Source organism: Camelus bactrianus, chromosome 4 (assembly GCF_048773025.1).
Source record: "Camelus bactrianus isolate YW-2024 breed Bactrian camel chromosome 4, ASM4877302v1, whole genome shotgun sequence".
Lineage (NCBI taxonomy): Eukaryota > Metazoa > Chordata > Mammalia > Artiodactyla > Camelidae > Camelus > Camelus bactrianus.
This window is the reverse complement of record NC_133542.1, coordinates 61,572,827-61,598,133: the sequence shown is the minus strand read 5'-3', so window position 1 is coordinate 61,598,133 and position 25,307 is coordinate 61,572,827. Positions and strand designations below refer to the sequence as shown.

The following is a 25,307-nucleotide window of genomic DNA, read 5'->3' as shown; positions in this document are numbered from 1 at the left end:
TCCTTTGCCTCCCTGTACTTACAGTCACATTCGATATTCACTCTGGAGTACTGTTTCCTATTTATAGTCTCAACATTACAGGGAATTAGGATATTTTGCTCTTTCTCAGGAGCCTGACCCATTTTGTAAATTGTTCATATAACAGGATACGAGAGAAATAACAAGTGTGCAGTGTTAATAAATATAAATGGTAACCAGCAAAGAGCATAAAAGTGTTTGAGCCCAGAACACTGTGTCCTGTCGACTGAACGTGGGCTGGGGTGGGAAAGACTAATGGAATCCATGTAGCACACGTAAAAACAATTAAGAACAAGAGCATCCTGGTGGTGGGTGCGTAACAGTGGCTCTGGCGAAATCCTAGATGGTATTACATACTTGAGAAATGTGTGTGTTCAAAAAACAATCATTGCTTTTCCCCTGAGGTCAACAAACTGCTTGCAGACAAACCGACAGACTGCTTGTGATCCCTGGTAACTCACAGCTCACACACTGGATGGTATCTCTAAGCTCTTCTGTTTGGCACCCTGACTGCCTCTTGGCCTCCTTAGCATCAGCCCCACCCCTCTCTTTCGTTAGATCTACTCACTTCTGGATGATGCCATCGCCGCAGTACCCGCTTCCATGGATGTATACGGCAGCCGGTGACGGCTCACTCTCCTCATTTCCTGAAATAGTGATGACCCAGTACTGGTACACACTGCCAAGGTTTAGATCCCTGGAAAACATAAAGAAGACTATTAACTCTACAGGCACAAGGCTGGGGGCAGACAAAATGGGCCTCCTTACGTGCATTTCCGTCAGTCTTGCTTGGTTTTGCTATCACATGCACATTCAGTTATCCAACAATCTTTCATGTCTACTGTGATTAAGGCACTCTCCTATGCACGATGGACTGCCCTGAAGTATAGTATCAATTGACAAGACCATGAATATTTACTAGGTACTTTTTATCTTTAATTTCACCTTTGCAGTTACCCTGGTGGGGAAGAAATGAATGACATGTAGCCTGCAATGAAGGTGTTTGGGAGAATGCTGTCCAGGACAAGTAAGTGGGAAAAGCAAAGGCACAGAGGTGGGAAAGGAGAAGCACCACGCCAGATTCTGGGCGTTGTCTGATCTGTTCCCCTCGTTTGAAGACCTGGGCAGAAACCCCATCACAAGCAGGCAAGCCCTTTCCTTATATTTCACATCCAGTGATTCTCTCCCTCCCTGCCACTTGCTCCTCTTTGTGTCTCTCACTCTTGACTAAAATAATAATAGCAGCAGCCCATTCATTGAACCGTCAGGCCTGGCGATAAGCAGTTTCCATGAATTTTCTCACCTGAGAATCAGAACAACACATGTGTACGAGTATTTTTCACGTGTATCTTACAGGTGATGAATCTGAGGCATAGAGAGGGTAAGCAACTTGCTTATAACCCTGTCATTAAATTATATTTTGCATTCTGCCTCCCTAAACCCTAGATCAGGCCCGTTTTAACAGTCTCAACCCTTGCAAAGGGGGAGTCCTGTCCCAGAGCTGCAATCCCAGGCATTGTTCCTGCTAGATTTCCAGTGTGCCTAGATTGCAGCTCTCCTCTGCTCTTAAGACCTCCTATCACAATGCCTGTTCCGCCTTCCTTGCACTCACCCTCACACCAGCTTACCTCCCTTCCCTGTGATGCCCTCTCAGCTCCCTGCTTGAAGTCACCCTGCCCTCAAAGGAACCTGGATACTGCCATTTATCCTCCAAGGCAAAGACAGATTTACAGAGACTCCACATGACCAAATCACCAGCCCCCTTTCCTTTTTGACCATTTTCAAAGGGAGATGTTATTCCTCTCCTTCATCTCCCTCTGCACCAGTTATTTACTTTTTAATAATAAAAAAAAAAAAGTGTCATGAGAAAAAAAACACAAAATGATAATGAAGGGCATTCCTATCAGATTCCAGAGTTGGGGCTGGGGGGGGTGCGGATTTCATAAACAAAAGAACGGTGTCAAAAAATGTCAAGTCCTCCTGCCCATCTGTTGTTTCAGCTGCTGTTCGGGTTGGGGCTGTTTAGATAAGGTCAGTAGGATAACAGGTGCAGGGACAACAGACATACAATGTCTCCTGGCTCTCAACACAGCAAGCTGGAGCTTACGAGCACGGAAGGAGGCTGGTGAGGAACACAGCCTTCCTGACGACGATGGGTTTATTACCCCAAAGGGCGTTCATTTCAGCAGTGCTGGAGCCCACAGTGATACTGGGGTAGACCAGAAGACCCTGGGGATTCCATCAGTGACCTGTCGATGTAAACCAAGTAGTTGAAATGCATAAAAACCTTGAGATACCGTACGTACGACTGTATGAATAACTGTTGCCTTGTAAAACTCTGGAATGCTAATTTGTTGATATAATTATAGGCTTTTAAAAAAGTTTATTGGATATTTTAACCTCCTCTACACTAATGAACGTATATATTTTCTGATGGTGCTTCTAAAGCTGGAATATTGCACCCGGAGGGGAAAGAGTGGTTTTCCTAGGGGACACATGAAGACACAAGATAAAAATGACATGCGTTCTACTGCACATAAATTTTGCTCTAAAATACGGAGGTATGTTTTACACTATACAAATATGGCCACATTATGGAATAAAATAAGAAATTGTCTTCAGGCTACATCCTAGGCCACCAGGGGCATCTGGTCACTGTCTGAAGCAGATGGAGTGCTTCTGGGAAAAGCACGAGAGTGTGAAAATTACTTCTCCGTGTTGTGTTTTTCATTTGTGGTGTGTGTCACACATGATTTATGGTTGATAATATTTGGGTGCTCTGCTAACGTTTGTGAATATTTTCTTCCTCCCCCACCTTGCCCTCCCCTCCTCCTATCTTCCTCCTCCTCCATAAACACCACTTTGAGGCAAACAAACATGTCTCCACTGGCTTCATCCATGGCTAGCGGAGAAGTCACAGACAGGAGTTTCACTGCCCTGAGCCTATTTCAAATTAGTCATAAACCTGGACTCAGAGCATTTTCCCACAGATTGAATGTGAGAATGTATGTATATTGTGCCTGGCCAATAATAAGTAGTTAATAAATGTTAACCCATTACTATTAATGCTGCATTATCCACGTTCTCACTTACTGGAGTCATGCTATGCTCTCTTTGCTAGAAGGGATGGAGTGACAAATAACTATATGTACACCTGGTTTAGTAAATGCAAGAAGACGGATGGGGCTCACCTATCATGTGTCATAGCTTGATGGAAAGTCTCTTTTCTACCACATCATTTGTCTAGAACATCCTCAGCGCCGGTAGGCTTGCTCTCTCTCGTGGTGGTTATTCCAACTTCAGAAATTTCTGGATCCCAGAAGGTTTATCTTTACCCCGAGGCAAAACCCATCCCCTAATAACTTCCACCCACTGTCCTCCTTCTTACCCACCAGCATCACAGAGAACACATCTGACTGGTAGAGAAACCCTAACAACCCTCCTTCAACTATGAGCACATGACGCAGGCGTCATTATCTCACAGAAGCCTGACAGTGGCTCTTTGAAGCAGGCGTTGTTATCCCAAGTTTTCAGATAGGAAAACAGAAGCCCAAGTCATTCCCTTCATAAAAAGGCAGGGAAGGGAGAACAGGGTACAGATACTACAAAAAAGATTATATTTTTCCACTGCAGAATTCTTGTGATAAAACTATAGTTTCCCCAAGTTAAAGTCACAATTAATGCTAAACAAGGGCTCTCTTCTCAAGAGTCTAAGGTAGAAGAGAATTCTTCGAGGACAGACCAATGGCTGCTGGAGGTTAGGACCTATTTCATGGCTGGTCTAAAAGCAGGACATTTATGTCAAGTTGTTCCTTTCAGGTGCTCTGAAAACCATCTGGAAAGTCTTTGCACATGAACTGCTTCCCCTCCTGAGGCAGACCCTGAGCCTTGTCAAGTTTCCCCACCCAAAAGCTTCCATGGCATTCCCTCTGCTCCCCTGCTGCCACCTACATCCCTACCTTGACGGCTGAAGCAGCCCCTGGCCTGCCCTCCTGCCCCTAGTATCTCCCTTGCCCAGTCCTGCCAACACCATCAGAATATACTTAGACTATTCTTAGAGCCACTCTCCAGCTCAAAATCTTCTAATTTAGTGCAGTGAGGGAGCGTGCTACCAAGTTGAAACTTCCTATTTACTCTTTGTTTGGAACCAAAATTTTACCACTTCATCTGAAACATGATTAGTTTTATCACTTCTGATTTCTATCATAAAATTCTGAGTGCCATTTTATTTTTTTAAAAAGCCAACCTCAATTAGTATTTAATCATCAATTCTTCAAATTGCATCTTAGATTACTTTCATGTTTCTAGCTGATAAATTTAAATTGCAGTTATTTAAATGTGATGAAATTGTTTGGCTAGTTTTGAACGGCTGTTTTTCACATCCTTCGTATGACTTTGTGGGTTTTTTTTTATGTTTTTAAACATTCAATCATCATTCTTTCACAAATGTCTCAAGTGACATACTTGCCTTAGTTTAGAAACAATAATCCTGGCATTTCTAACTGGTATGATTTTTTTCAGTGTTCCTCCTCAGAAATATAGACGGTAATGTGTATCAAACTTGGAGCACAATTAACAGAAAATTTAGTTGTAGCTCATGAAATCATTATTTTAAGGAAATACACATTCTTAAGGAATCTAAGCGACCTATGACTTAGCTTTTGACAAAAATGCATATTTCTTAGTGTTGGTGTGCAGTTAGTATCTTGATAGGTCAATTAAACACCCATCTGAAATCTACAGGCAAGTCATTTCACTTTTGGGGTCTGTTTTTCTAAGTTTTAATTAAGATATATGATTCTTGTCCAATATCAATGTGAAGATAAAATGAGAAATATGAAAAGTACAATAGGAAAAAGAGAGGGAGAACCTCACTGCATGATGGAAATATCCCATTTTGCTGCTTCCAGGAAATTCTCTCAGAGTCTCCTGATTATTCCTTATTGACCTCCTATTGTTCCATGTTATAATATTAATTTATCACACTCTATCTCTCCAAATAGTCTGCGTAACTCAACTGTGTCATCCTTTTTTTGACACTGCACCTTCTGCAATAATTATAGCAATTATAGTTTCCATTTGTTGCCTATTTATCATATGCCAGGCACTAGGCCTGGTAGTTTCTATGAATAATCTCATTTAAGCAAAACAACAGCCCCTTGAATAATTACTATGAAGAGTTCTAGGATGAGGGAACTAATACTTAAGGAGGTTAACCTAGCTGCCCACAGTCACATGGCTTTCATCATAGGGCAGGGACTTGAGCCAAGTCACCTAATTCCATCCCAAGATAGTGCTTTCTGGAGGTGGAAGCCCCCAGCTCTTAGAAACTGGAAAATACAGCAGTACAGAAGTGAAAAGACCTAGTTTCTGAATCGAGTAGAGTCTGCATTCAAAGACCAGTTGGGAAGTTCCAGAAGCCCCAGGAGACACACATTCTCTTAAACACCACCACCGATTCACTGACAGTGGGCTATTTCATCTCTCTGACCATCCATGTCTTCAGCTATGAAATTGGAATCTGGGGAGGACGTGATGAGCAGCTCTAATTTAACGAGGAATGTAGGGTTGTGTCTTTCTCTCATGAGCTTTTCTGCAAGCTAGAAGCTGCCTGATTCTGCACTGAGAATGGGTGTAGTTCAGAATCTACCACCCAGATTGACGGAGCTGGGAGACGTGGTGGGGGGACCACCTAAGATGTCTCTGGCTCAGGAAGAGCCCAAGTATTCCAGCGCTGCCTTGGGCTACGGATGAAAGGGGAGTGCCTGGGCACTTTGGATACCAGCTTCCAGCCAAGAATAGGAAGAGAAGGAAACCATCACTTTTGAGCCTGAGATGATGTGCCAAAGGTCTTTATACATACCATTATTATTGTTTTGATTAGAAAATATATTACATGTAGAAAAGTACAGAGAACACTGTAACAAATGTCCTTAGACTTATTACCCAGCTTTGTCAAATTATAATGTTTTGCCATATTTTCTTCATGTCTTTTATCTGATGGTATAAAAGAAATAAAATATTCTGTTTTATATATTTGTTTTCAACCCACCTAGGTGCTCTTCTTTTGTCCCATTTCTCTCTCTTCCATGAATGCTTTTATCCTTTTTGTACGTATGAATTGTTTTGCATGTTTTAAACTTCACTGATTTTTAAATACTGTTATTAATACAATTATTAATATTAATACTAGTATTAATACCATTATTAGTACTATTATTATGCAGCTGGCTTTTTTTTTTTTGCCCAGCATTGCTTTTGAGGTCACACATATTGATCATGTAGATGATCAACAGACTGACGTGTAAATCCAGCTCATTGTTTTCAGACGTAAGTCTTCTACTGTATGAGCATAACACGCTTCGTCTGATCATTCTTTTCCTGATAGACACCTAGGTTATCTCTCTCTTATTATTCTATCACTATTATTTAATCTTTTTTGTTTGTTATTTCCAATAATGTTGCTTTAAACATTTGTGCCCATGTTCCTTTGCAAATAAAGCTAGAGTTTATTGAAGGAACTATGTCTACAGTGGTATTGCTAGATTGAAAATGATTGCATCTTCAACTTCATTAGATGTTGCCAAATTGTTCTCCAAAATTGCTGTACCTATTAACACACCTACCCACAGATTTCCCATTGCTCCAGGTCCTTGTCAGCACTTGATTGGAACAAACATTTGATTTTTAGCCAATCTGATGGGTATTAAATGATATTTAATTATTTTATTTTGCCTTTCCCTAATTACTAACAAGCCTGAGTATCATTTCATGGGTTTGCTGACCCCGTGTTTCCAGCTAGGTTGACTGCTTGTTCATCACACTGGCCTATTTTTAAGTTGGGTCCTTAGTCTTTTTCTTTGTTGATGTTATGAATTAATGTTCACTAGATACTAATCCTTTGCAATTAAAGATTCTGCAAATAACAATTTCAAGTCTGACTCTCTTTTTTCATTCTGTTTAAGCTGCTTTGTTGAATAAAAAATTTTAATCATCTCCTTCATGATTTGTCCTTTTTATGGCTTGTTGAATAAATATTTCTTTACTCCAACGTAATAAAGTAGCTTCCCCTATTTCCTTTCAATAGTTTTTATTTTTATTTTGTATTTTTACATGTATGGCCTCAATTGACTACAATATAGTTTTTAAAATGATGTGTGGTAAGAATTGTTTTTCCTCCAAACAGGGACGAATCATTTGTCTGACATTATTTATGTAAAAGTTAATCCTTGCACTACTGAATTGTGATACGGCCTGTACCATGTATCATTCAGTACTTAGATAAGCTGGTTTCTGGGTTACCTTGTTTCATTAATCTACTTTTTTTTCTATCATCTTATCAATAGCAGTCTGTCTCTAATTTCCATAGTTTTAAAAAGGTCTTGATTTATGCTACAAGTCCTTTCAATACTTCAGTTTTCTCCACCAAGAGGCCTTTTTGCTCTTCCATGTGAATCTTTAGTTTCACTTTTTAAAGTGTGTGTTGGGATTTTAATTCTAATTTCATTGAATTTATAGATGCATTTGAAGAGAAAAGACTTCTTTATGACATGGCATCCTCCCATTTACACACATGGTTTATCTTTATTTATTTAGGTCTGCTTTTATGATTTCAGTAAAGTTTTAAAGCTTTCTTCATAAAAATTGTGATGATTTTTTTATTAGGGATATACTCCTAATTCTAAGCATTTTTATAGATGTCAGTGCTACAGTAAATGGTAGCTGTAATGTATCTATCTATCTACCCCCACACACATATACACACGTGCAAGTATATCTATATTTGTATTCTGGGACTGACAAAAATGATTTATAAATTGATACTCTATTTATAAGTCCTTGTAGACTATTAGTTCCAATAATTTGTTCTTATTAATTTTTCTATGTATTCTCTTACAGATGCAGATAATGATAGTTTAGTTTCTCCCTTTTCAATCCTCGGCATTTTTGTTTACATTTCTTGCCTAGCTGGGCTAGGCGGGACTAATGGTGTTACTGGGCATTCCTGGTTTGATCCTGGAATCAGAGGAATACTTACATTGTATCATTAAGCATGACGCCTACTGTATTTCAGTGTAGACCCTTTATTCTATTAAGGATGTGTCTTTCTATTTGCAGTTCACTTCCTGTTTTGTTTTGTTTTGCTTTTTATCATGAAGAGACCTGATTTTATCAAGAGTTTTAAGACTCTGCATCTAGTAAGACAATCTCATTTTGAAAAATCATTTAGTATGCTGGTATTGTGAATTACAATAATAGGCCATCTAATTTTGAAGTCTCATTCTGTGAAACTCCAGCGTTGGCACAATGTGTGTGTTTGAGTGTGTGCGTTTTAACACATTGCTGAATTCTGTCTGCTAGGATCCTAATTAAGACTTTTGCTTTTCAGTGATACATTTAATTGACCAAAAGTTTTTATCTTCTTCATTTATGTACTTGTCTGCTTGTTCACTTGTTTATATATTTATGCGTTGTGTTGTAAACAGAAATACTGTTCTACATGATACTAATTCTTAGATATTTGTTCTGTGGCCTGGGACATGTAAATTAAAACAAACATGTTCTACATATCCTAGAAGAAAATATTTATACTTAATTCAGCAGCAGGATTCTATATATTTTTATCAGATGAAACATTTCTTTGTGTTGTCCAAAATCTCTTAGAACATTCTTCTATTTGTTTGCTTGATCTATTAATTATTGATAAAGGTGTATTAAAATAGCATAATATCATTATGGATTTATCACTTACTTTTTAGGTAAGAGTCATATTTGATTTATAGATTGTCAGGTCATGTTATTTGGTATATCCAAGTTCAAAATCATTATATAACTTTCTTTTACCATTATATGGTGATCTCTTTATGTTAATAATATTTTTTTTGCCTTAATGTTTCCTTTGCCTGATAATAATATTAATGTGCTTTGGTTCATATTTGCCTGGGTAAATATTTACCTTTAACCTTTCAGTGAACTTATCTTTAGTTAAATAAAACCTGAGAATCTTCATCTTCATAGTTGACTTTAATCTGATTAGTGTAATGACTTATTATATTAGATTTATTTCTCCCATCTTGTTTGTGCTTTCCAGTTATCACTCGTTTTCCTTGCTTATTTATTTTTCCCCTTTCTCACCTTCATTTGAATGTATTGGATTTCTTTATTTCTACTCTTTTCCCCTTCTTAGTGTATCTAATTTTTGCAGCTTATATTCTCTAATTTTATTTCTTTTCTTGATTACACTAAAATACAAATATGCATATGTATTATCAAAATTGAAATTTAATTTAAAAAATGATGTCAATTTCTGGCCATTACTCTTACCATTTTTTTACATTTTTGTGTTTTTTAATTTTGACATATGAATTCATGTTCATTGGGTTTTAATCTGTGGGAATCATGTGTCTCCTAGGTCAAGTCTGTATCCTCCTCAAGAGGATAACTTCTAGGCATCTCTCTTAGAACATTACTCATCTAGAAAGAACCGTTTCTTTTTCTTTTTCTCCAGTTAGTTTTTCAGTTCAGGTATTCTCAAACATACTGAGCAGTATAAACTCAAACCTCAAATCTTTGTGAGGTACATAGAGCATAGATATAGGTATTTTTTTCTCTAGTACACCCTTTCACTAAACATGTAGGTTTCAGAGGTCCTAATCTTACTTTGAAGCCCTCAGTTATAACTCCCCTCCTTGCAGAGTTTCAGGGCCAATCTCCACTCCTGGAATAAGCAAGAATATTCAATTCATTCAGTTGCCAATGCTGATGGCTCTCCCTTATTCAAACTACATCAATAAAACATTAGATTCAGGGCTAACCTGTCTAGTTCTCAGTTCTATTTTATTTCCTTTGGCAACACATTTTTCTATTTCTCTGATCTCAGTCATACATTTTAAAGGATGTTAGTTGCATCAGTTATATTTTATCTGGGATGTCTGGATAGATGTTTGTACTGGAAATATTTTTAGATTAGCTAGTCCACCATATTTCCACATACTATTTCTAATATACATCTGAAAGGTAGAAATCATTTGCATTGTTCAGTGTAGTTCCGTGATCTGCCCAAAGTCAGGGAGACAACAGTTATAAAGCAGAATTTAAACTACACTGCTTGACTCTAGAAGCCTTGACCTTTCTATCACATTGAGATGACTCCTTGGATAAGCACACACTAGTGAGCAATGCGTTAATATCCAATCAAATACAGAGCACTGAAACTATCTGAAGATAAGGTGAGCCCCCCTTTATAGTTCTAAAAGTCTTTCAGAAAGCTGCAACTCAGATGAAATTAGATTTTATTTCTCATGTAGAATTACAGAGCAAAATGGCTTAAGCGCTAACATATTACTAGGGTGAGTGAGCGCTGATTTTCTTTTTTAATTGAGAAGAAATTCATAATTGTTTTATTTTTTTCTAACCATAACTGACACCCATGCTTGCTTTAAAAAATTTGAGCACTATGTGAATTAATTAAAAATAAAGTAAAAATCATATCCAATTCCATCACCTTGAGGCAGCTACCAAGAACATTCTGGTCAGAACCCCTGCATGTATCTTTTTATGCATAATCACACATACAATTTTCCATGAATGTAAGATGACAAATATGTCAATATCACTTTATCTTTAATGTTCATGAAAAAAGAGCACAGGAAAAGTAAATCCAGCTAGTTAGCTTCGTGCTAGCTAATTACCTCCATTGTTTTGACCACTTTTTCAAATTCTGGATAAATATATTTATATCATTTCATCTGTTTATCCACTCATTCATCCAAATAGCATTCACTGAGTCATCTCAACTTCTTCTAGGTTTCTTGGGTTCACAGTTCAATAAAATGTGGTCCTGACTTTAGGGTGCTAATAGGTTTATGAGGAAGGAAAGACCTTAAAATGGATGGCTATACCACAGCCTGAAGAGTGTAGGGGTCTGTAAGGAGCATGAGTGATATGAGACACAGGCTGAGGAAGAGTCTGAAAAGACTTCCCAGAGAAGGAATACTGGCTTAACTGGAGGGGTAAGGAGAAACCAAGCCATGAGAAGGCGGAGAGAAATGGCTTTCTGGGCAAAGGATGTAAACAGGGAAGACAATTTTGGTAGCAGTATAGATTACCGGTTTGGGGGAAAGGTGGAAAGGGAGTGAGTACCTGATGATAGAGAGACCAAATATTCCTCATGGGATGGATGGTTCAGGAATAAAACTGAGTACCTACCAAGTTCTGGCACTACGCTAGATGTCATCATATTCTATTTTGATTAAGGAGAACTAAAACTTACAACAGAATAGCCTTTCTCACTGAATGACTGAAGCTGTGAAGAGTCTTCCCCAAAGGATTTATCTCTTGACATTCATACATTAAGGTTATGTACACTCAGCATTTTCCTACATGTGAGAACAATATGCTCCTCAATTCCAATTTTGTTTGGGTTATCATCCTGAATTCTTAAGAGGACTCTACTTTTGCTCTAGGCTGAGAGGTACCTTGGTCTTACTTTTCATTGGGAGAGGGTGGTGGTTAATGTATTTGAAGCAGACAGTATCATCTGCCCTTGGGAAGGGATACACTGGAAAGCAGTTTGACATCACTATAGACATCACCTGGACCATGTCAGCAGAAATGACTATGGCTCTTCCACTAACTTTGTTGTGACTTTGGATGAGTTAGTTCTCCTCTCTGGGCCTCGCTTTCCTTGTGCAAGGCAAATCAAAAGCATGTATGGAGTTTCCAAAGATGAAGAAGATGCCATCATGGTCTTAATTAGTGCAAAGGGCAAAAGGGAGGATAAGTCAAGTCCAGTATGATTGCAACACAAGGTAGAATTCAAACACCACCAAGAGGGAGGAGGATCCAACAGTGGTTGGAAGGATAAGAAAGGCTTAGGAGACTCCTGACACCTGGACTATGTTGATTCCTTCTAAAGGTGTCCATATCACCCCATACTTTATAATAAAACTCAGCGCGCCTTGTTGCAATCAGATGTTGAATGCGTTTTTTCCTTGGTATATGTTCAGTGCTTCAAGGACAGAGAAAAGATTCGCCTTTCATTGCCACATCTCTGCACCTAGTACAAAGAACGGCACAGAATATGTTTTCAATGATATCTGCTGTAGGAACTAATAGTCTGTGACAATGCACATGGGCAAAATGTCAAAAGACATAAATAACAAGTATGGTATTCTGAGCAGTAGGAATAGCACAGAACAGGAGGCAGATAAACCTTTTGAGATAAAGAACGGTACATTTAGACTGGCCTTCAGGGTAAGCCAAAGAAAGTGCTTAAGTTTTACTAGAATGCTCAGTTGAGAGTGTGCAGGAGACGACGGAAGATTCTAAGGCAAGATACTGGGGGCTCGAGTCACTGAGTGGTGGAAAGGCACTGCTGTAAAAGCAGGGGCCTGGATGCAATGATTCCCCAAGTCCCCACCTCCATCTGTAGATGCCAGAACTTAGATGTGTTAACAGGAATTGAGATACTGAACCAGCATCCACATCTTTATACAGCCTGAGCTCCCTCCACTGCCACCTACCCTACTAGCGGACTGGTTCTCAGTAGACTGCAACCCTTTCCACTTACGTGCCCTTTCATTAAAACAAAGCTGTGCATCTCAGCATCTCAGAATGCTGAGACTCTGTTGCCAAGAAAAGAATCTTTGTTTGAGAAATGGACTTTTGTCTTATAATATCCGTCCACTGTTTCTCCTGGTGACCACAGTGAGCTCCAACCCGTGGTCCAGATTAAACAAATGAAAAGTGAGATGGCAGGGATCTGAGAATCCACTGGGCACGTGTACCCCTCCCAATGGGACTAGGGTCCACCCCTCTCACACAGGTAACACACTGTCATACTGACAATGCTGCCCTCATGCTGTACAAGGCTCAGGACGGAGCAAATGTATACATGCAACTGATTAATTCCAGCAGCCTTTGATATAATTGTCCAAAGATTCGCCCTGGTACCAATTTAAAACACAGTAGCAAATTTAATAAAACTAACAGTTTGCAGCCAAGGCCTTTGTTATTTTGTTTTAATCATCTCTTACTACCAATTGAAATGATTTTCTACTTTCTTGGTGCAATTAAATAAAATACAAGAGAAAGAATGGAGGGACAACGTGAAAATTATAAAAGAGAGTTTCAAATCCTGGGATAAGGTAACAGCAGCGCTGAGAGTGAACTGGCTGTCGGTGTCAGGCCGAGATCTGAAGGGAAGACATTTACCAGTTTGGGGGGAAACGCCACACCTGGAGAGCATTAAGGAAAGGAGAGAGGAAAAGAACTACAAGGGACTCTTGTTTTTCCTGAATGCAACCAAAGGCGATGTGTGACAGCTTCCCCAAACACCCCTGCTGCTGATGGACAGGTCTCTTGATTACAGAGCAGGGGCTTGTGACAAGCTGACCGGTCGCCAAGACCCCTGGGAGCCAAAACACCAGATACAGTTGGAGGTAAACAAGGCAGGAAGCACAGTGTGAAGACGGAGGCCAAGCCGGGGCCAGCGAATGGAGCGGAGGGACCCAGTGACAGCTGGTGATTGAGCGGCACTAACTGAACACAGTTGTCGAGGACCAGGGGCTAGTGGGGAAAGCAACCTCCTTTCTCCTCCCTGTGGCCTCTCTGGGTGGCCAGCAATTTTATTACTGGCAGAGGGTGAGCCCAACGGCATTTTCAAATTTGGCACCACATCTAAAACCATTTGGGGGCCGGCCTTCTCTTTCTTCTCCCCCCTCACCCCGCCACCCTCCCCACGAATGCTTTGGATTCGGTGAAAGTCGGCGTGCAGTTAGCAAACTACATTTCCCCTCGAATTTTGAAACCCATGTGCGCTTGGGGAAAATGTAATCCTTATGTTTCTGATTCATTTACACTTAACTCATCAAAACGCTATTTTGTAAGAGCCATTTGATGTCCATGAAGTCTTCTGAGCCCTTTTGTAAGCCTGGCTTCTTAGAAGCAGGAAGTCACGTTTCTGACAAGAGGGAGAACTTGAACTTAAAAGATTGAGTTTGTTTTGAAATGAGGGCTCTTGGAGGGTCACGTGGACCTGGAGCTTGGCCAAATGCGTTCTCTCATTTCCTATACCACCCCGTTCACCAGCACCAGCTGCCGTGACGTTACTAATGTCAGAGCTCTCTGATTTCACTCTGAGAAACCAACGGAGACTGCTCCAGGATCAGAGAGGGCTAAGCTCAAATCGGAATCCCAAGGTCTGGCCAAACTCCAGCACTCTGTGATGCGGGGGAAGGAGCACCCGGACTGAGAATCAGGGTCCCTAGGTTCAGTTCCCTGTTCTTCCATCAAAGGGCTGTGTGGCTGTGAGGACGTGGCCTCCCCTCTCTGGGCTCAGTTCTCTCATTTGTAGAGTGTCAGTGCTTCAGTGTTCCTTCCAGGTCTGAGAGTTTTCGAGTCTAATTCCTAGACAGTAGGGGGTCTCAGCACCTCAGAATTCTCTCTGCTGAAAACTTGGGGACTGAGTTTGTATTCAAGGAGTTGAGCTCAAGAAGGGAAAACAAAAATGTAGAAATCAGGCTTCGGATACCGCTTGCTTATTTTCTCACCGTGGGATGGATATCAGAGCCCAGAGAAGGGGAAGTAAGTTACCCCAAGTCATACAGAAAATTAACGGCAAAGTCCAGCTTTTCTGGCATTTTCAACTAACATCCTTGGATGGAAGAAGAGTTCAAACATTTCTGTTTATAGGGTATTGAAGCTGGGACAAAAAACCTGCTTCTTACTCTGGCAACAAGAATGTGAGCGCCAGCATTAAAATGGAAGAGGGGACTGGCACTGCTCTGCGTGAGGCGCAGTGAGGTGGTGTCTGGCTTGTATTAAAGCCCATGAGTGAATGATTAATCCTAGGTACGAAACAAAGCCCATGCCGTGTAACATTATAGGTATTAGCGTTACGGAAGATTAACCCCACGACCCCCCCAGGGGACCTTTGAGAACACTGGACAACACTTTGAGAATCGGATGATGAAAACAGGTGGTCTCACAGGTCCTGTCTGCCCACCCCCACCACACACACACACTCATGAATACACACACGCACAAGCTCACCTCCATTGCTCCTGAATCTGCACACAGAAAACAAATGTTACGGCGCAAAGTAAACTGTAGCTGTTTGCTTGCCACCAGTTCAAAGACTTTTAATGGGAGGGCACATCTGACCTCCTCCTCTCATCCTTCTGTCTCCATATTCTGTGTTCCAGGGACACCAATAACCTAGGCATCCTCCATGCCATCTTCCGCTTGCCTCCTCCCTCTGACCGGTCATGGGCACACCCATCCTACTGGCACCGCTCAGCCCCAACCAGTTCTCTAGGCTCCCACCCGGACTGCTGCAGCCCAGGGCCACCTTCTACTTCAGTTTCGGCTACACTGTCCTGCCTCCCTTACCGTTCACGATCTGGGCCCCTTCCCTCCATCCACCCCAAGAGCCGCACACAGCCAAAGAGCTGTCCTAAAACCAAATCTCATCAGGATTTTCTCCTACCTAAAGACACTCAGTGGCTCGTCACCTTCCCACCTGAAGTCCAGACCCTGTGAGGCACCATTCCTGGCCTCCTCACTCAAACTCTCCTCAAACTTTACCCCCAGCCACCATGAGCAACCCATCTCACCTTTCTCTGGCTGAAATGTCTGGCCTTAGTGTATTTTTACTTTTTTGGTGTGGGGGGGAATTAGGTTTATTTATGGGTTTATTTATTTAACAGAGGCACTGGAGATCGAACCTAGGACATCATGCAGGTGAGGCTTGCGCTCTACCACTGAGCGACCCCCTCCCCCTGGCCTTGGTGTAGGTGCCGCCCTTCCCGGAAGTTTCTCACTGACCTTTCAGGCTGAGTGAGGCTCTCTTAGCCTTGCGCTTCTCTTGTCATTAACACCTCTCTCACTTTTGTCCCCTTCTCAGAGGGCTGGGCTGTTCCTTACCTGCCACCTGCTTTATCTGTCTCCACAGCCCAGCACGGGTGGGGCACATTACAAAGCACTAAATAAACGCCTGTGAAGTGAACAGAAGACTGATTAATGTCATCTGGCCCAACCCCTCCCCTTTAGGGAAACTGAGGCCCCAAGAGGAGAGAGCTCAGCTCATGCTGCAAGGTTTTCCTTGGTCCTTTCCCTCTTCTAGTGACTCATCCATAGACCTCCAATGTACCAGATACCATCTGTATTATCATGAATTTCTGACCACTTACTGATCTGCCAAACTGTTTACTCATTCATTCATTCATTCTCGCCTCTCTGACCTACGTTTACTGACCATCTACTCCATGCCTGTCCTTGCCTGAGCAGCTGAAGACGGTGTGGCAAATGCTACCTAGCCCCCATCTCTGGCATCTCACTGTCAAGTCAAAATGCCACTGAAGAGGGAAAAAACACCCTTGCATTCTGAAATTGTCCCAAATGGGGAGCTTGGTAAGCCACAAGAGAGAGAGAAAGTAGGTCAAGGAGGAGCTCTGAGAGCCCCAGTGCACCTGGAAGGCTGACTTTAGAGATGGCCAGTCTCTAAGCCCACAGTCCAGCCTTCCTGCCAGTGTGACATGCAGCCTGCTCTCTCACCCCTATGGAGTTAGACATCCTCGGGGCAGGTAGGAGCTCAAAGAGGGTCTGAACAGAATGTCAGAGCTGGAAATGACCTTCAGAGTCTTCTGCCCAGGCCTTCACTTTATAGAAAGGGGACGTGGACCTACAGTGGGGACTCATGAACCAGGAATACAGCAAAACCTCAGGAGATCAGAACTAGAAGCCATGTCTCCTGATTCCAGGGCTAGATCTTTGATGGGTTTCCTCTCTTTTTCTTTAGCTCAGCTACAGAGATTAAAGTGCAATGATCTTTTTTTTTTTTTTTTTTAAATTCTGATCCAACATTGAACTTGGGTAGAGTCAGACGGGAAACTGTTTCATGTGTGTGTCTGTGCGTGTCTCTGTGTTTGTCTTTCACACACACTCTCCGGGCCAGCCAAGAACAAGCCTAATGAAAACCAAACAATTGGAAGAATTGTGAACATTTAAATTTTTATAGTTCCCCCAGATTGCATCATGTTCTTGCAAGTCCATTAGCTCATTAGTTTTTCAGGACACCCCTTGTGAGACCGTATGGTAGGAACCATCACCCACTTTTTCCAAGATTAGGTGCAGAGGCTCAAAGCATTGAAGGAACCTGGTCAGGGTCACATAGCAAGGCAGTTGTGCGCTGGCCTGCGAATCAGATCTCCTGACTCTGAACTCAGCATCTCCTAAGTAATGTCTGAGGTTCCTGTTTAACAGACACAACACAAACCCACTAAGTCCTGTCCTGAGGATTCTCAGCATCTCTGAACACAGACTGAATGGATTTTGTCCACTCCTCTTGCCAATGCCCAGTGTGAGATAAATTCCTCCATTCTTCCCACATCTGTAATTACTCTGACGGCTGTTATTTTCCTTCTCTCTCCTGTTCATTAATTTTTTTTCTTAAAAATCAGGAATTGGTGCCAGACAACGAAGTCCATTCCACCCTACCTACCCACGGGGAGGACAGCAAAAGAACAAAGAAGTAGGTGACATCAGGACGCCCACTGTAACCTAACTCCACTAGCTCATTGTTTTCCAAAGGAGCTCCTGCTCTACCCCACCCTGTAATAAAACACTAAATTAAAATCTACTCCTCCATTTCAGGAAATAACATTTCCCTCAACCCAGATACTCAAACCAGAAACCTGGGAGTCATTGGACAGCTCCTTCTTAAAATCCTTGCCTCCGATACACCGCCAAGTCCTGTCGGTTCTACTTTTAAAACATTCCTCCAATTCATCCAACTTCTCCATGCAAATCAACATAACCTCTGGTTTGGACTTTAGCAATAACCCCTAAATGGACTTTCTCATTCTTCTTCAATTCTTTCTTCACAGAGCACTAAGACCAGTCTTATAAAAACCTCAGATCTAATTGGCTTTGTCCTCTGCTTCCTGGTGAATGAATACAAACTCCCTTCATAATCTGGCCCCTGTTTACATCTCCAGTCTTGCCTTCTTACATCCCCCTTAATTGAAGGAGGACTTACACTCTTTTATAACCTCTTATAATAATGATCTTTGGTTTGTAATTACATTTTAATTTGGGCTGTTATTCAGACCGGCCCTCTATTCAGTTGTAAGATTTTGAATTACAGAGCCAGCATGGACATTAACACGCAATAGGCCCTTGTTATGAATGAATGAATTTATCAGCAGAGGTGTGGGTCCATCACTTAACTTCTATGAGTCTTATTTAATATCTGTAGAAGAGTCATTATGATGGCCATTGGCTTAAAGGTCCAGTGATGCATCAGACTGTTTCACTGTCATTTAGGTAAGTGATTTCAGTGGTGCTAGCGCCAAACAGGGGCCCTCCAAGCTTTCAAAATGGTGAAGGTACTTGGAGGCAGTCAGCACTTTTAAGACTGCTGCTGACCCTGGAGATCTGTTGATTTTGCTAAACCCTTTTGCTTCCCAGAATATGCCCAGAATCCGTATTTCATTCTAAGAGGTACTTGGCTTAAGACGGATGAGAGGGAGTTGTAGGTGGGTGATGCCCCACTTCCAGAACTAGAGCAAGATTGTGCTGACTGTGTACTCTGCTAGCCTGGACTAGGAACAGAGGTATTTGGTCTCGATTTGGAGAAACAGCTCTCACTCCTGCTGCTGCTCATCCGTCCTGGTGGATAGAACGTCAGGATGCAGGCAAGACCATTCTGCACAGGTGTGGCTGAAGGCCCTGCTCAGAAAGGGGTCCACCCTAGAGCATGCATTCCAGCAACAGGTTCCTGGAAACCACGCTGGTCTCATGATGTCCACACTTTGTCAAGCCTCTTCCTCTTCATCTATTTAAATGTCCAAAAAATAAATGAAAAAAAAAAAAAAAAAAAAAGAGCTCTCTCCTCTTTTGTGTGTTTATTCTATTGCTTCTTGGGAATAAGAAAAGCTAGTTTCAATATCTACTCTCTTCATCCACCAAGATGCCACCTTACTCTTTTCCTGTCATAGCAATGATTATGCTCTGTAATTCTGCCAGGCATACCCTTTGGGGTCAGGCAAAGAGACTTATAAAACTTTTGGCTCCAGTATCTATTAACTGTGCGACCTTAAATGAATGACTTTATCTTTGTGAGTCTGAGCTTGCTTGTCTAAAATGAAGCATACTGATAGCTGCACCTCACTAAGCTTATAAGAAACACTAAGCGTATGTGAAGGAGTCATGGTAGTTATTAGCACTAGTGATGCTAGTACTAGTAGTAGTAGATGCTACCTGCATACGTGATGGCGGCTAAATTTACACTCCACTGAGGTCAGAAACGGGGTTGGTTTTTGTTAACCACTGTATCTTCAGAATGCAGTGTGGTTTCCAACCAGGGAGCATACTAAATTAGCATTTGAGAACTGTATCAATGCATAAGTGATTACTAAGAGTTCCCTCTTGACGACATGTTTCACTCTAGATTCTAATAACATGGGTGGATATGCAGGAGGGCTGGCATTAAAATCCCAATTTAGCAGAGGGGAACACTGAGGTGTGAAAAGATTAACAACCAGACATAACTCAAAGATATTAATAGACAAGTCACGGAAGAACAAATGGAAACAGCCAGTCAATATTTGAAAAGATGCTCCCTCAAGATGTTCAATCACAAGACTGCCAATGAGGAGTCATGTTTTACCCATTAAGTCAGCAAAGGCAAAGCACTTCCACTTTGTTGAGTGGTAGTGACCATGCAGAACAGTAGTATGTCCTCCACATGCTGCTGATGGGATGTAAGCTAGTATCCCCTCTCAGAATGCCATAAGTTGTATCCATTTAAATTAAAAAAAAAAAAAAACCTGTAATTTATAACCCAGCCATTCCATTCCTCAGTATCAACCCTGGAGAAATTCTCACACATGCCCACAAGGACATTTGTTTGTAATAGAAAAATGTATGAAATAACCTACATGCCCAGCTAATTAACCTGCAGCACAGTCTGACTGTGGAATATTATACAGCAGTTAAAAGGAATGGAGCAGATTTAAGGACCAAAGAGGATAGACAGCCCATATTACTACCTTTCCCCCTCCAAGCTGATCTGAGATTGAACATACACTTCTGCCATGATGTATATACAGCATATTGGTTCGTTCATTCATTCATTCATTCATTTATGCATTCATTCACTTATCAATTTTTGTCAAGCATCCACTTGGTTTCAACCATCCATCCTATAGCAAATTTCTTCAGTGATCAACTATTATTCACCCTTCAGGTCTCAGCCTAGACGTAACTTCTTCCAAGAAACCTTCCCAAGCCAGGTTAGCTATCTTTCTTATATTTTCTATACCCTTCTTATGCGAGTCACACCATACGTTTCTCATGCTGCCATATAATCACCTGTTTCCTTTGCTGGTTTCCCCATTAAACTGTGTGCCCAAGAGGCCAGGGAATCAGGGCTCTATTCCTAGTTCCATCACAGTGCATGACACAGAACAGACCCTTGGCAAATATCCGTCAAATGAAAGAAGTATTACTGCATATGATTAAACCAGACTTTCACCTTTCAGTTGATGAACAAATGAAAAAGTAGACACATTCTAGAACAAAGAATGCATGACTGGGTGACATACAGAAAGACCGTGGAAAAATAACGGGGCTGAGAAAAAAAAATGAGGTGGAAACTCAGCTTGAGAGCTATAGAAACAGCGGGAGAGAGCCACCTGCGCTTCAGGTGACCCTGATTTGGCCTAACCTTTTCCAGTCCCCTGGGGCTTAATGCGGCGCCACGTGTCAGTGCTAGAAGAGACCCCTCTCCTGAGAGGCTCCACTTTGTGCTACTGCTGACTCATTCTTCGCTCATTTATCCAAAAAGCATGCATAGACGCCTGATTCTGCTACAAATGAGTGTGCTAAAGTTTGTACTTGAGAATCTAAAGCAGGTAAGAGAGAAAAAACACACAAGCACAGTTAAATATAAGACAAGCCAAACAGTGATCAAGGACCAACGATCATGTAATAAGACATCGATGTTCCAAATAGGCCAGGATCTCAATGACAGCAAATCACCCAGCCTTTATAATGAGTGAGTAGGAGACACTCCGGTCTCTGTTCATATGTCACTTCACAGAGGCCTTCCCTGACCACCTATCTAAAATCACTAAATCCTACCCAACCGGGATTTTATGTAGTGTTTTCTGGTGTGTTTCTCCCAACTACATCACAGGGATCAATGAGAGTGAGAATCTTCTCTGCTCTGTTCACTACTGTATCCCTAGTGCCTTGAAAGTACTTGGGTTCACGGTGGGAATCAACATACATTTGCTGAGCAAATGAACTGATGAATGAACTAAAGTTTTTGAACTGATGGATGGTCATTCTGAATCTGTGGAATTCAGAGGAAGAGATCTGGGATTTGATTTGTAAAATATGGACTGATATTCAGGAGAATTTCCACCCAGATCATAAGACTATATCCTTTCCTTATGTTTATTTATTTACCCTAGGACTCATATTGAGAATACCAAGGAGATGAAGGAAAAGAGATTGTGTTGGCAGCTTAACAGGTCTGAATGTGAAAGAAGAATCAATAATTAGTTGGGGTACACAAATAAGCTGGTTGGGGGAGACGATTTCTAAGAATATTTCTAGTTCCAAATCAGTGATCCTAGGAACGGAGAGGCACAAACAAAGTAGGAAACACCAACATAATTTGTCCAACTAGAGAATGAATAAGAGAACTAGCTGTGGAGTTGACGGATCTCTGCGCAAACCTCAGCTGTGGTTACATAGCCTAACAGCTGTATAAACCCTGAGTTTCGGGTTCTTAACTGTAATTTGGGGACAGGACCACCTATCTTGCGGAGCTGAAGTCAAATGAGATTACTTAAGTAAAGCACCTAGTAGGTGCTTGACACATAGAGGGTACTTAGTAAATGATAGTTTCTCCATCTCTCTTCCCATTCTTTATTCAAGAGCCATTAAAAATATTTACTGAGCGCTTACTTTGTGCCAGGAATTGTTCTAGGCACTTGGACTGCATCAGCAGATAAGGAAACAAAAAAAATCTAGTCCTCAGGGAGTTGATATTCCTCAGTTACACCTCAAGTCTTCCAAGTTTGGGTTAGAAGCTACTGACATTCTGTTTCCTCCATCAGGGCATTACTATACCACAGTGCTAATGCCTGCCTAACTCTCTCTCCTCCTAAAGAGTGTGCACACCATGTGGGTGGACGGACACCCCTGTATCACCATTTCCTAACACGGTGCATGGGATGTAACAGACACCCAGCAGATATCTGCTGAATGAACCAACGATGGATGGATGAGCAGATGAATAATTAAAGTGAGCTGCTATTCACTGTTTCTGCTTTGCTTTATACCTCACTTCCTCTAAGCCAAAAAAAAAAAAAAAAAAAAAAAAGGCTTAGTTTTCTCCAGAGTCTTTACTTCTTAGGGAAATCTGGAGATTCCAAAGGACCCAAGGAATGTGGTACCCGGTGCAGGAGCACTTGGCAGTCACGTTGAGAACCAGAAGTATCTGTGCTCCTTCTTCCCAGCCAGACACAAAAAGACCTGGCTGTGTGTCTTGTGTTGCTGGACTCCAGACTGGGTCTCAGGAACTGACTGTGGGGCTGGTGGCCCATGCGTGCTAATCCCGTCTTCTAACTTCTGTGTCTTGAACTTCAGTCAGTGCAGATGCATGCCTGAGCTCTACAACTCTGCCTTAGCATGGTGACAGCAGGAGGCGGCGTGGTGTTGTGGTTGAGAAGGTGGAATTTGGAATTCGACCTGGGTTTTAAACCTGGCTCTGCCATTACCAGCTGTATTAGGTCGGATAAGTCACTCCTCTGAGCTTCACCTGCCTCATATACAACTGAAAGGTGCTTAAAGCAGAGTCAATATTCAGTAAATGGTTGTTATTGCTGCTGTTATTATTATTGTACACCCACTACACCTTTCACTAGGGCAACCAAAACCAGTGAGGTCCGTGGTAGGTACTGATTTGGAGATAAACAATCTGTGCTAAGCCCCTTTTACTACCAAAAAAGGGAAGGAGTCACCTGCCCCCCAAGAACAACTCCTATCCACAGAGAAAAGCTTAATATGTTGTTCCCTCATGCTACAGACAGGAAAAATAAAGTCCCGTGATGCAGTGGGTCTCCATGTCCCATGTGAGTTAGCAGCCGAGTCTGCCCTGGCCCCCTTTCCCTCTGCCAGTGTCAGTCTTCATTCCACAGAGAGGCTTCCACTTACGGGAGACGGTCCACATTTCTCCCTTGCACCGGCCAAAAGCAATCGGTCTATGAGAAGCGCCCACTGGGTAAGCACGGGAGCCTCTCCCTTCATCAATGTCATACCTTGGGAAACTATCTCCAGTATAGATAACAGAAAGAATAAATATTTTCGTTGAGAGAAAAAAATGAAGACAAAGGTCAAAGGGAATCATGTAATGGGTTGAGTCAGGGAAGAAAAAGAAAGCATTTTTTTCCCCTCTCGCCTCTTTTTCTCCAAAACAGGCTTTATATAGAACTTGTCTAAGAGCCAATTTATTTGATATGGAAAAAATGTGAAAGCCGTAAAATACACACACACACACACACACACACACACACACACAAAGAGGTATTTGTGTTGGAGTTTAGAACTTGAATTACCAAGAGATAAAGGAGTTGAAGTGGTAGGTTGACTTGGAATGATGTTGTTTTTTTGTTTTTTTTTTCCTCTCAGAGAACTTTCAAGTCAGGAAGTGGAGCCCGGCCCAGCCCAGGTCTCCAATAAATTCCTTGGGACTCAAGAAAGACAAAGAGGAAGGTCAGTGAAGTCCTCAGTCTCGCCCTTGTGCCTGCATCACAGTGGGGACCAAAGAAACATTTGTTGGGCTGAGAGAACAAATGGTACATAGGGCGGCCCTGAATAGCGGTGGTTTGGGAGGCAAACTGGCATAGGATGTGGCATTTTTACCAAGTGGTGAAGGTCTGCTCAAGTGTGAGTGTCAACAGGAAAGGGACGAGGTCTGAGCTGTCCCTGAATCTCCAGCTCCCAGCACAGACTCTGGCACATAGATCGTCCTCAGTACATATTTGCAAATTGAAGCAGTAGCTGTATGAGTGGAGACCTTGAGGATTCCTGGGCCTTCGAGATCATTTAGAGCAGTGACTATAAACTCTACCAGCATCAGAGTCATCTGGAGAGGCCCTGTGCTCCGAGCTTCTCAGCCTTCTTGGCTGGAGCCTAAGAACCTGGTCTTTCTAAGTTCCCAGGTCCAATGGACACTGCTGGTCGGGAGCCAGGCTTTCAGAGCTGGATTTAGTGCAGTGGTTCTTAAACGTGGCAACATATTAGAATTATCTAGTGAGATTTTAAAGTCCTAGTGGTCAGGCCTTATTTTCCTTTACCACTTAAATCAGTAACTGGAAGGGGGAGAGGTTGCAAGTAAGCCGGAGGTGGTTTCAAAATGCTCCCAAGTTTTCATAAGGTGCAACTGAGTTTGAGACCCACAGGCCTAGGACAACCTCCTTGTAGATTTAACATCTCTGAGGCCTGGAAAAGGTAAGTGACTTGCCTAAGATCGTGCAGCAGGCTAGTGACTTAGCTGAGAATAGAACCCAAAGTGTTTCTTACTTCTTCAGTCTAATTTCCACCATTCCACACTTATCAACCCATGTCAGCGCTCACAGGCTCCTAACTCAAGGCAAGAAAATGAAAGCTGTGTTTAAACTGAGGTTTTAAGATGTCTATTATTTCTTCTCTTCATTGTTTTATACAGAAATTTTAAGTGGACGCATATTTATAGAACTTTACCACTCTAGACAAGCGAGGAGATGGAAGGGACAGGGTTATGGAATATTTTCAGGGCAAGACGATCCTTTAAGTACATTCTCAAACACAAACCAAGTGCTCGCTCTGAGCTCTTAAACAGATGTTCTCCATCTCTGAGTCAAGGAATGGGCGAGGGTTTGCTTGCGATGTGCACGTTAATTGCCGGCATTGTAAAAGGAAGTGCTGGTAAAGTGTTTGAAAGTGGTTCTGTCTCTTAAAAAGATTAAAAGTTTCCTCCAGAACTTGGTTTCTATTAATAATTGGCTTAGCAAATATTTTCAAGTAGACGGAGCAGAGGCTGTATCTTATATCAGCTTAGAACCAAAGAAAGTGCCACAAAAGGCCTATAGAAACCATCGACTTCAATATTTTCATCACACAGAAGAGGAAATCGAAGCTCAAAGAGACTGGCTGATGTATCTAATACTTAGTATGTGGACCAGCTGGGGCTAGACACAAGGCGTCTGACTCCTGAGCTATTGTTCTTTCCA

The 25,307-nt window shown here is 41.8% G+C and overlaps 1 protein-coding gene across 1 annotated transcript in view; it reads right to left on the bottom strand.

Annotated features, from left to right (window-relative positions):
- Positions 1–25,307, bottom strand: part of PAPPA (pappalysin 1) — a 230,323-nt gene that overhangs the window by 124,716 nt on the left and 80,300 nt on the right. Inside the window, exon 8 of the mRNA XM_074362102.1 lies at positions 587–715. Coding sequence (XP_074218203.1) covers positions 587–715 — 129 coding nt within the window. The remainder of the gene's footprint in view (positions 1–586; positions 716–25,307) is intronic.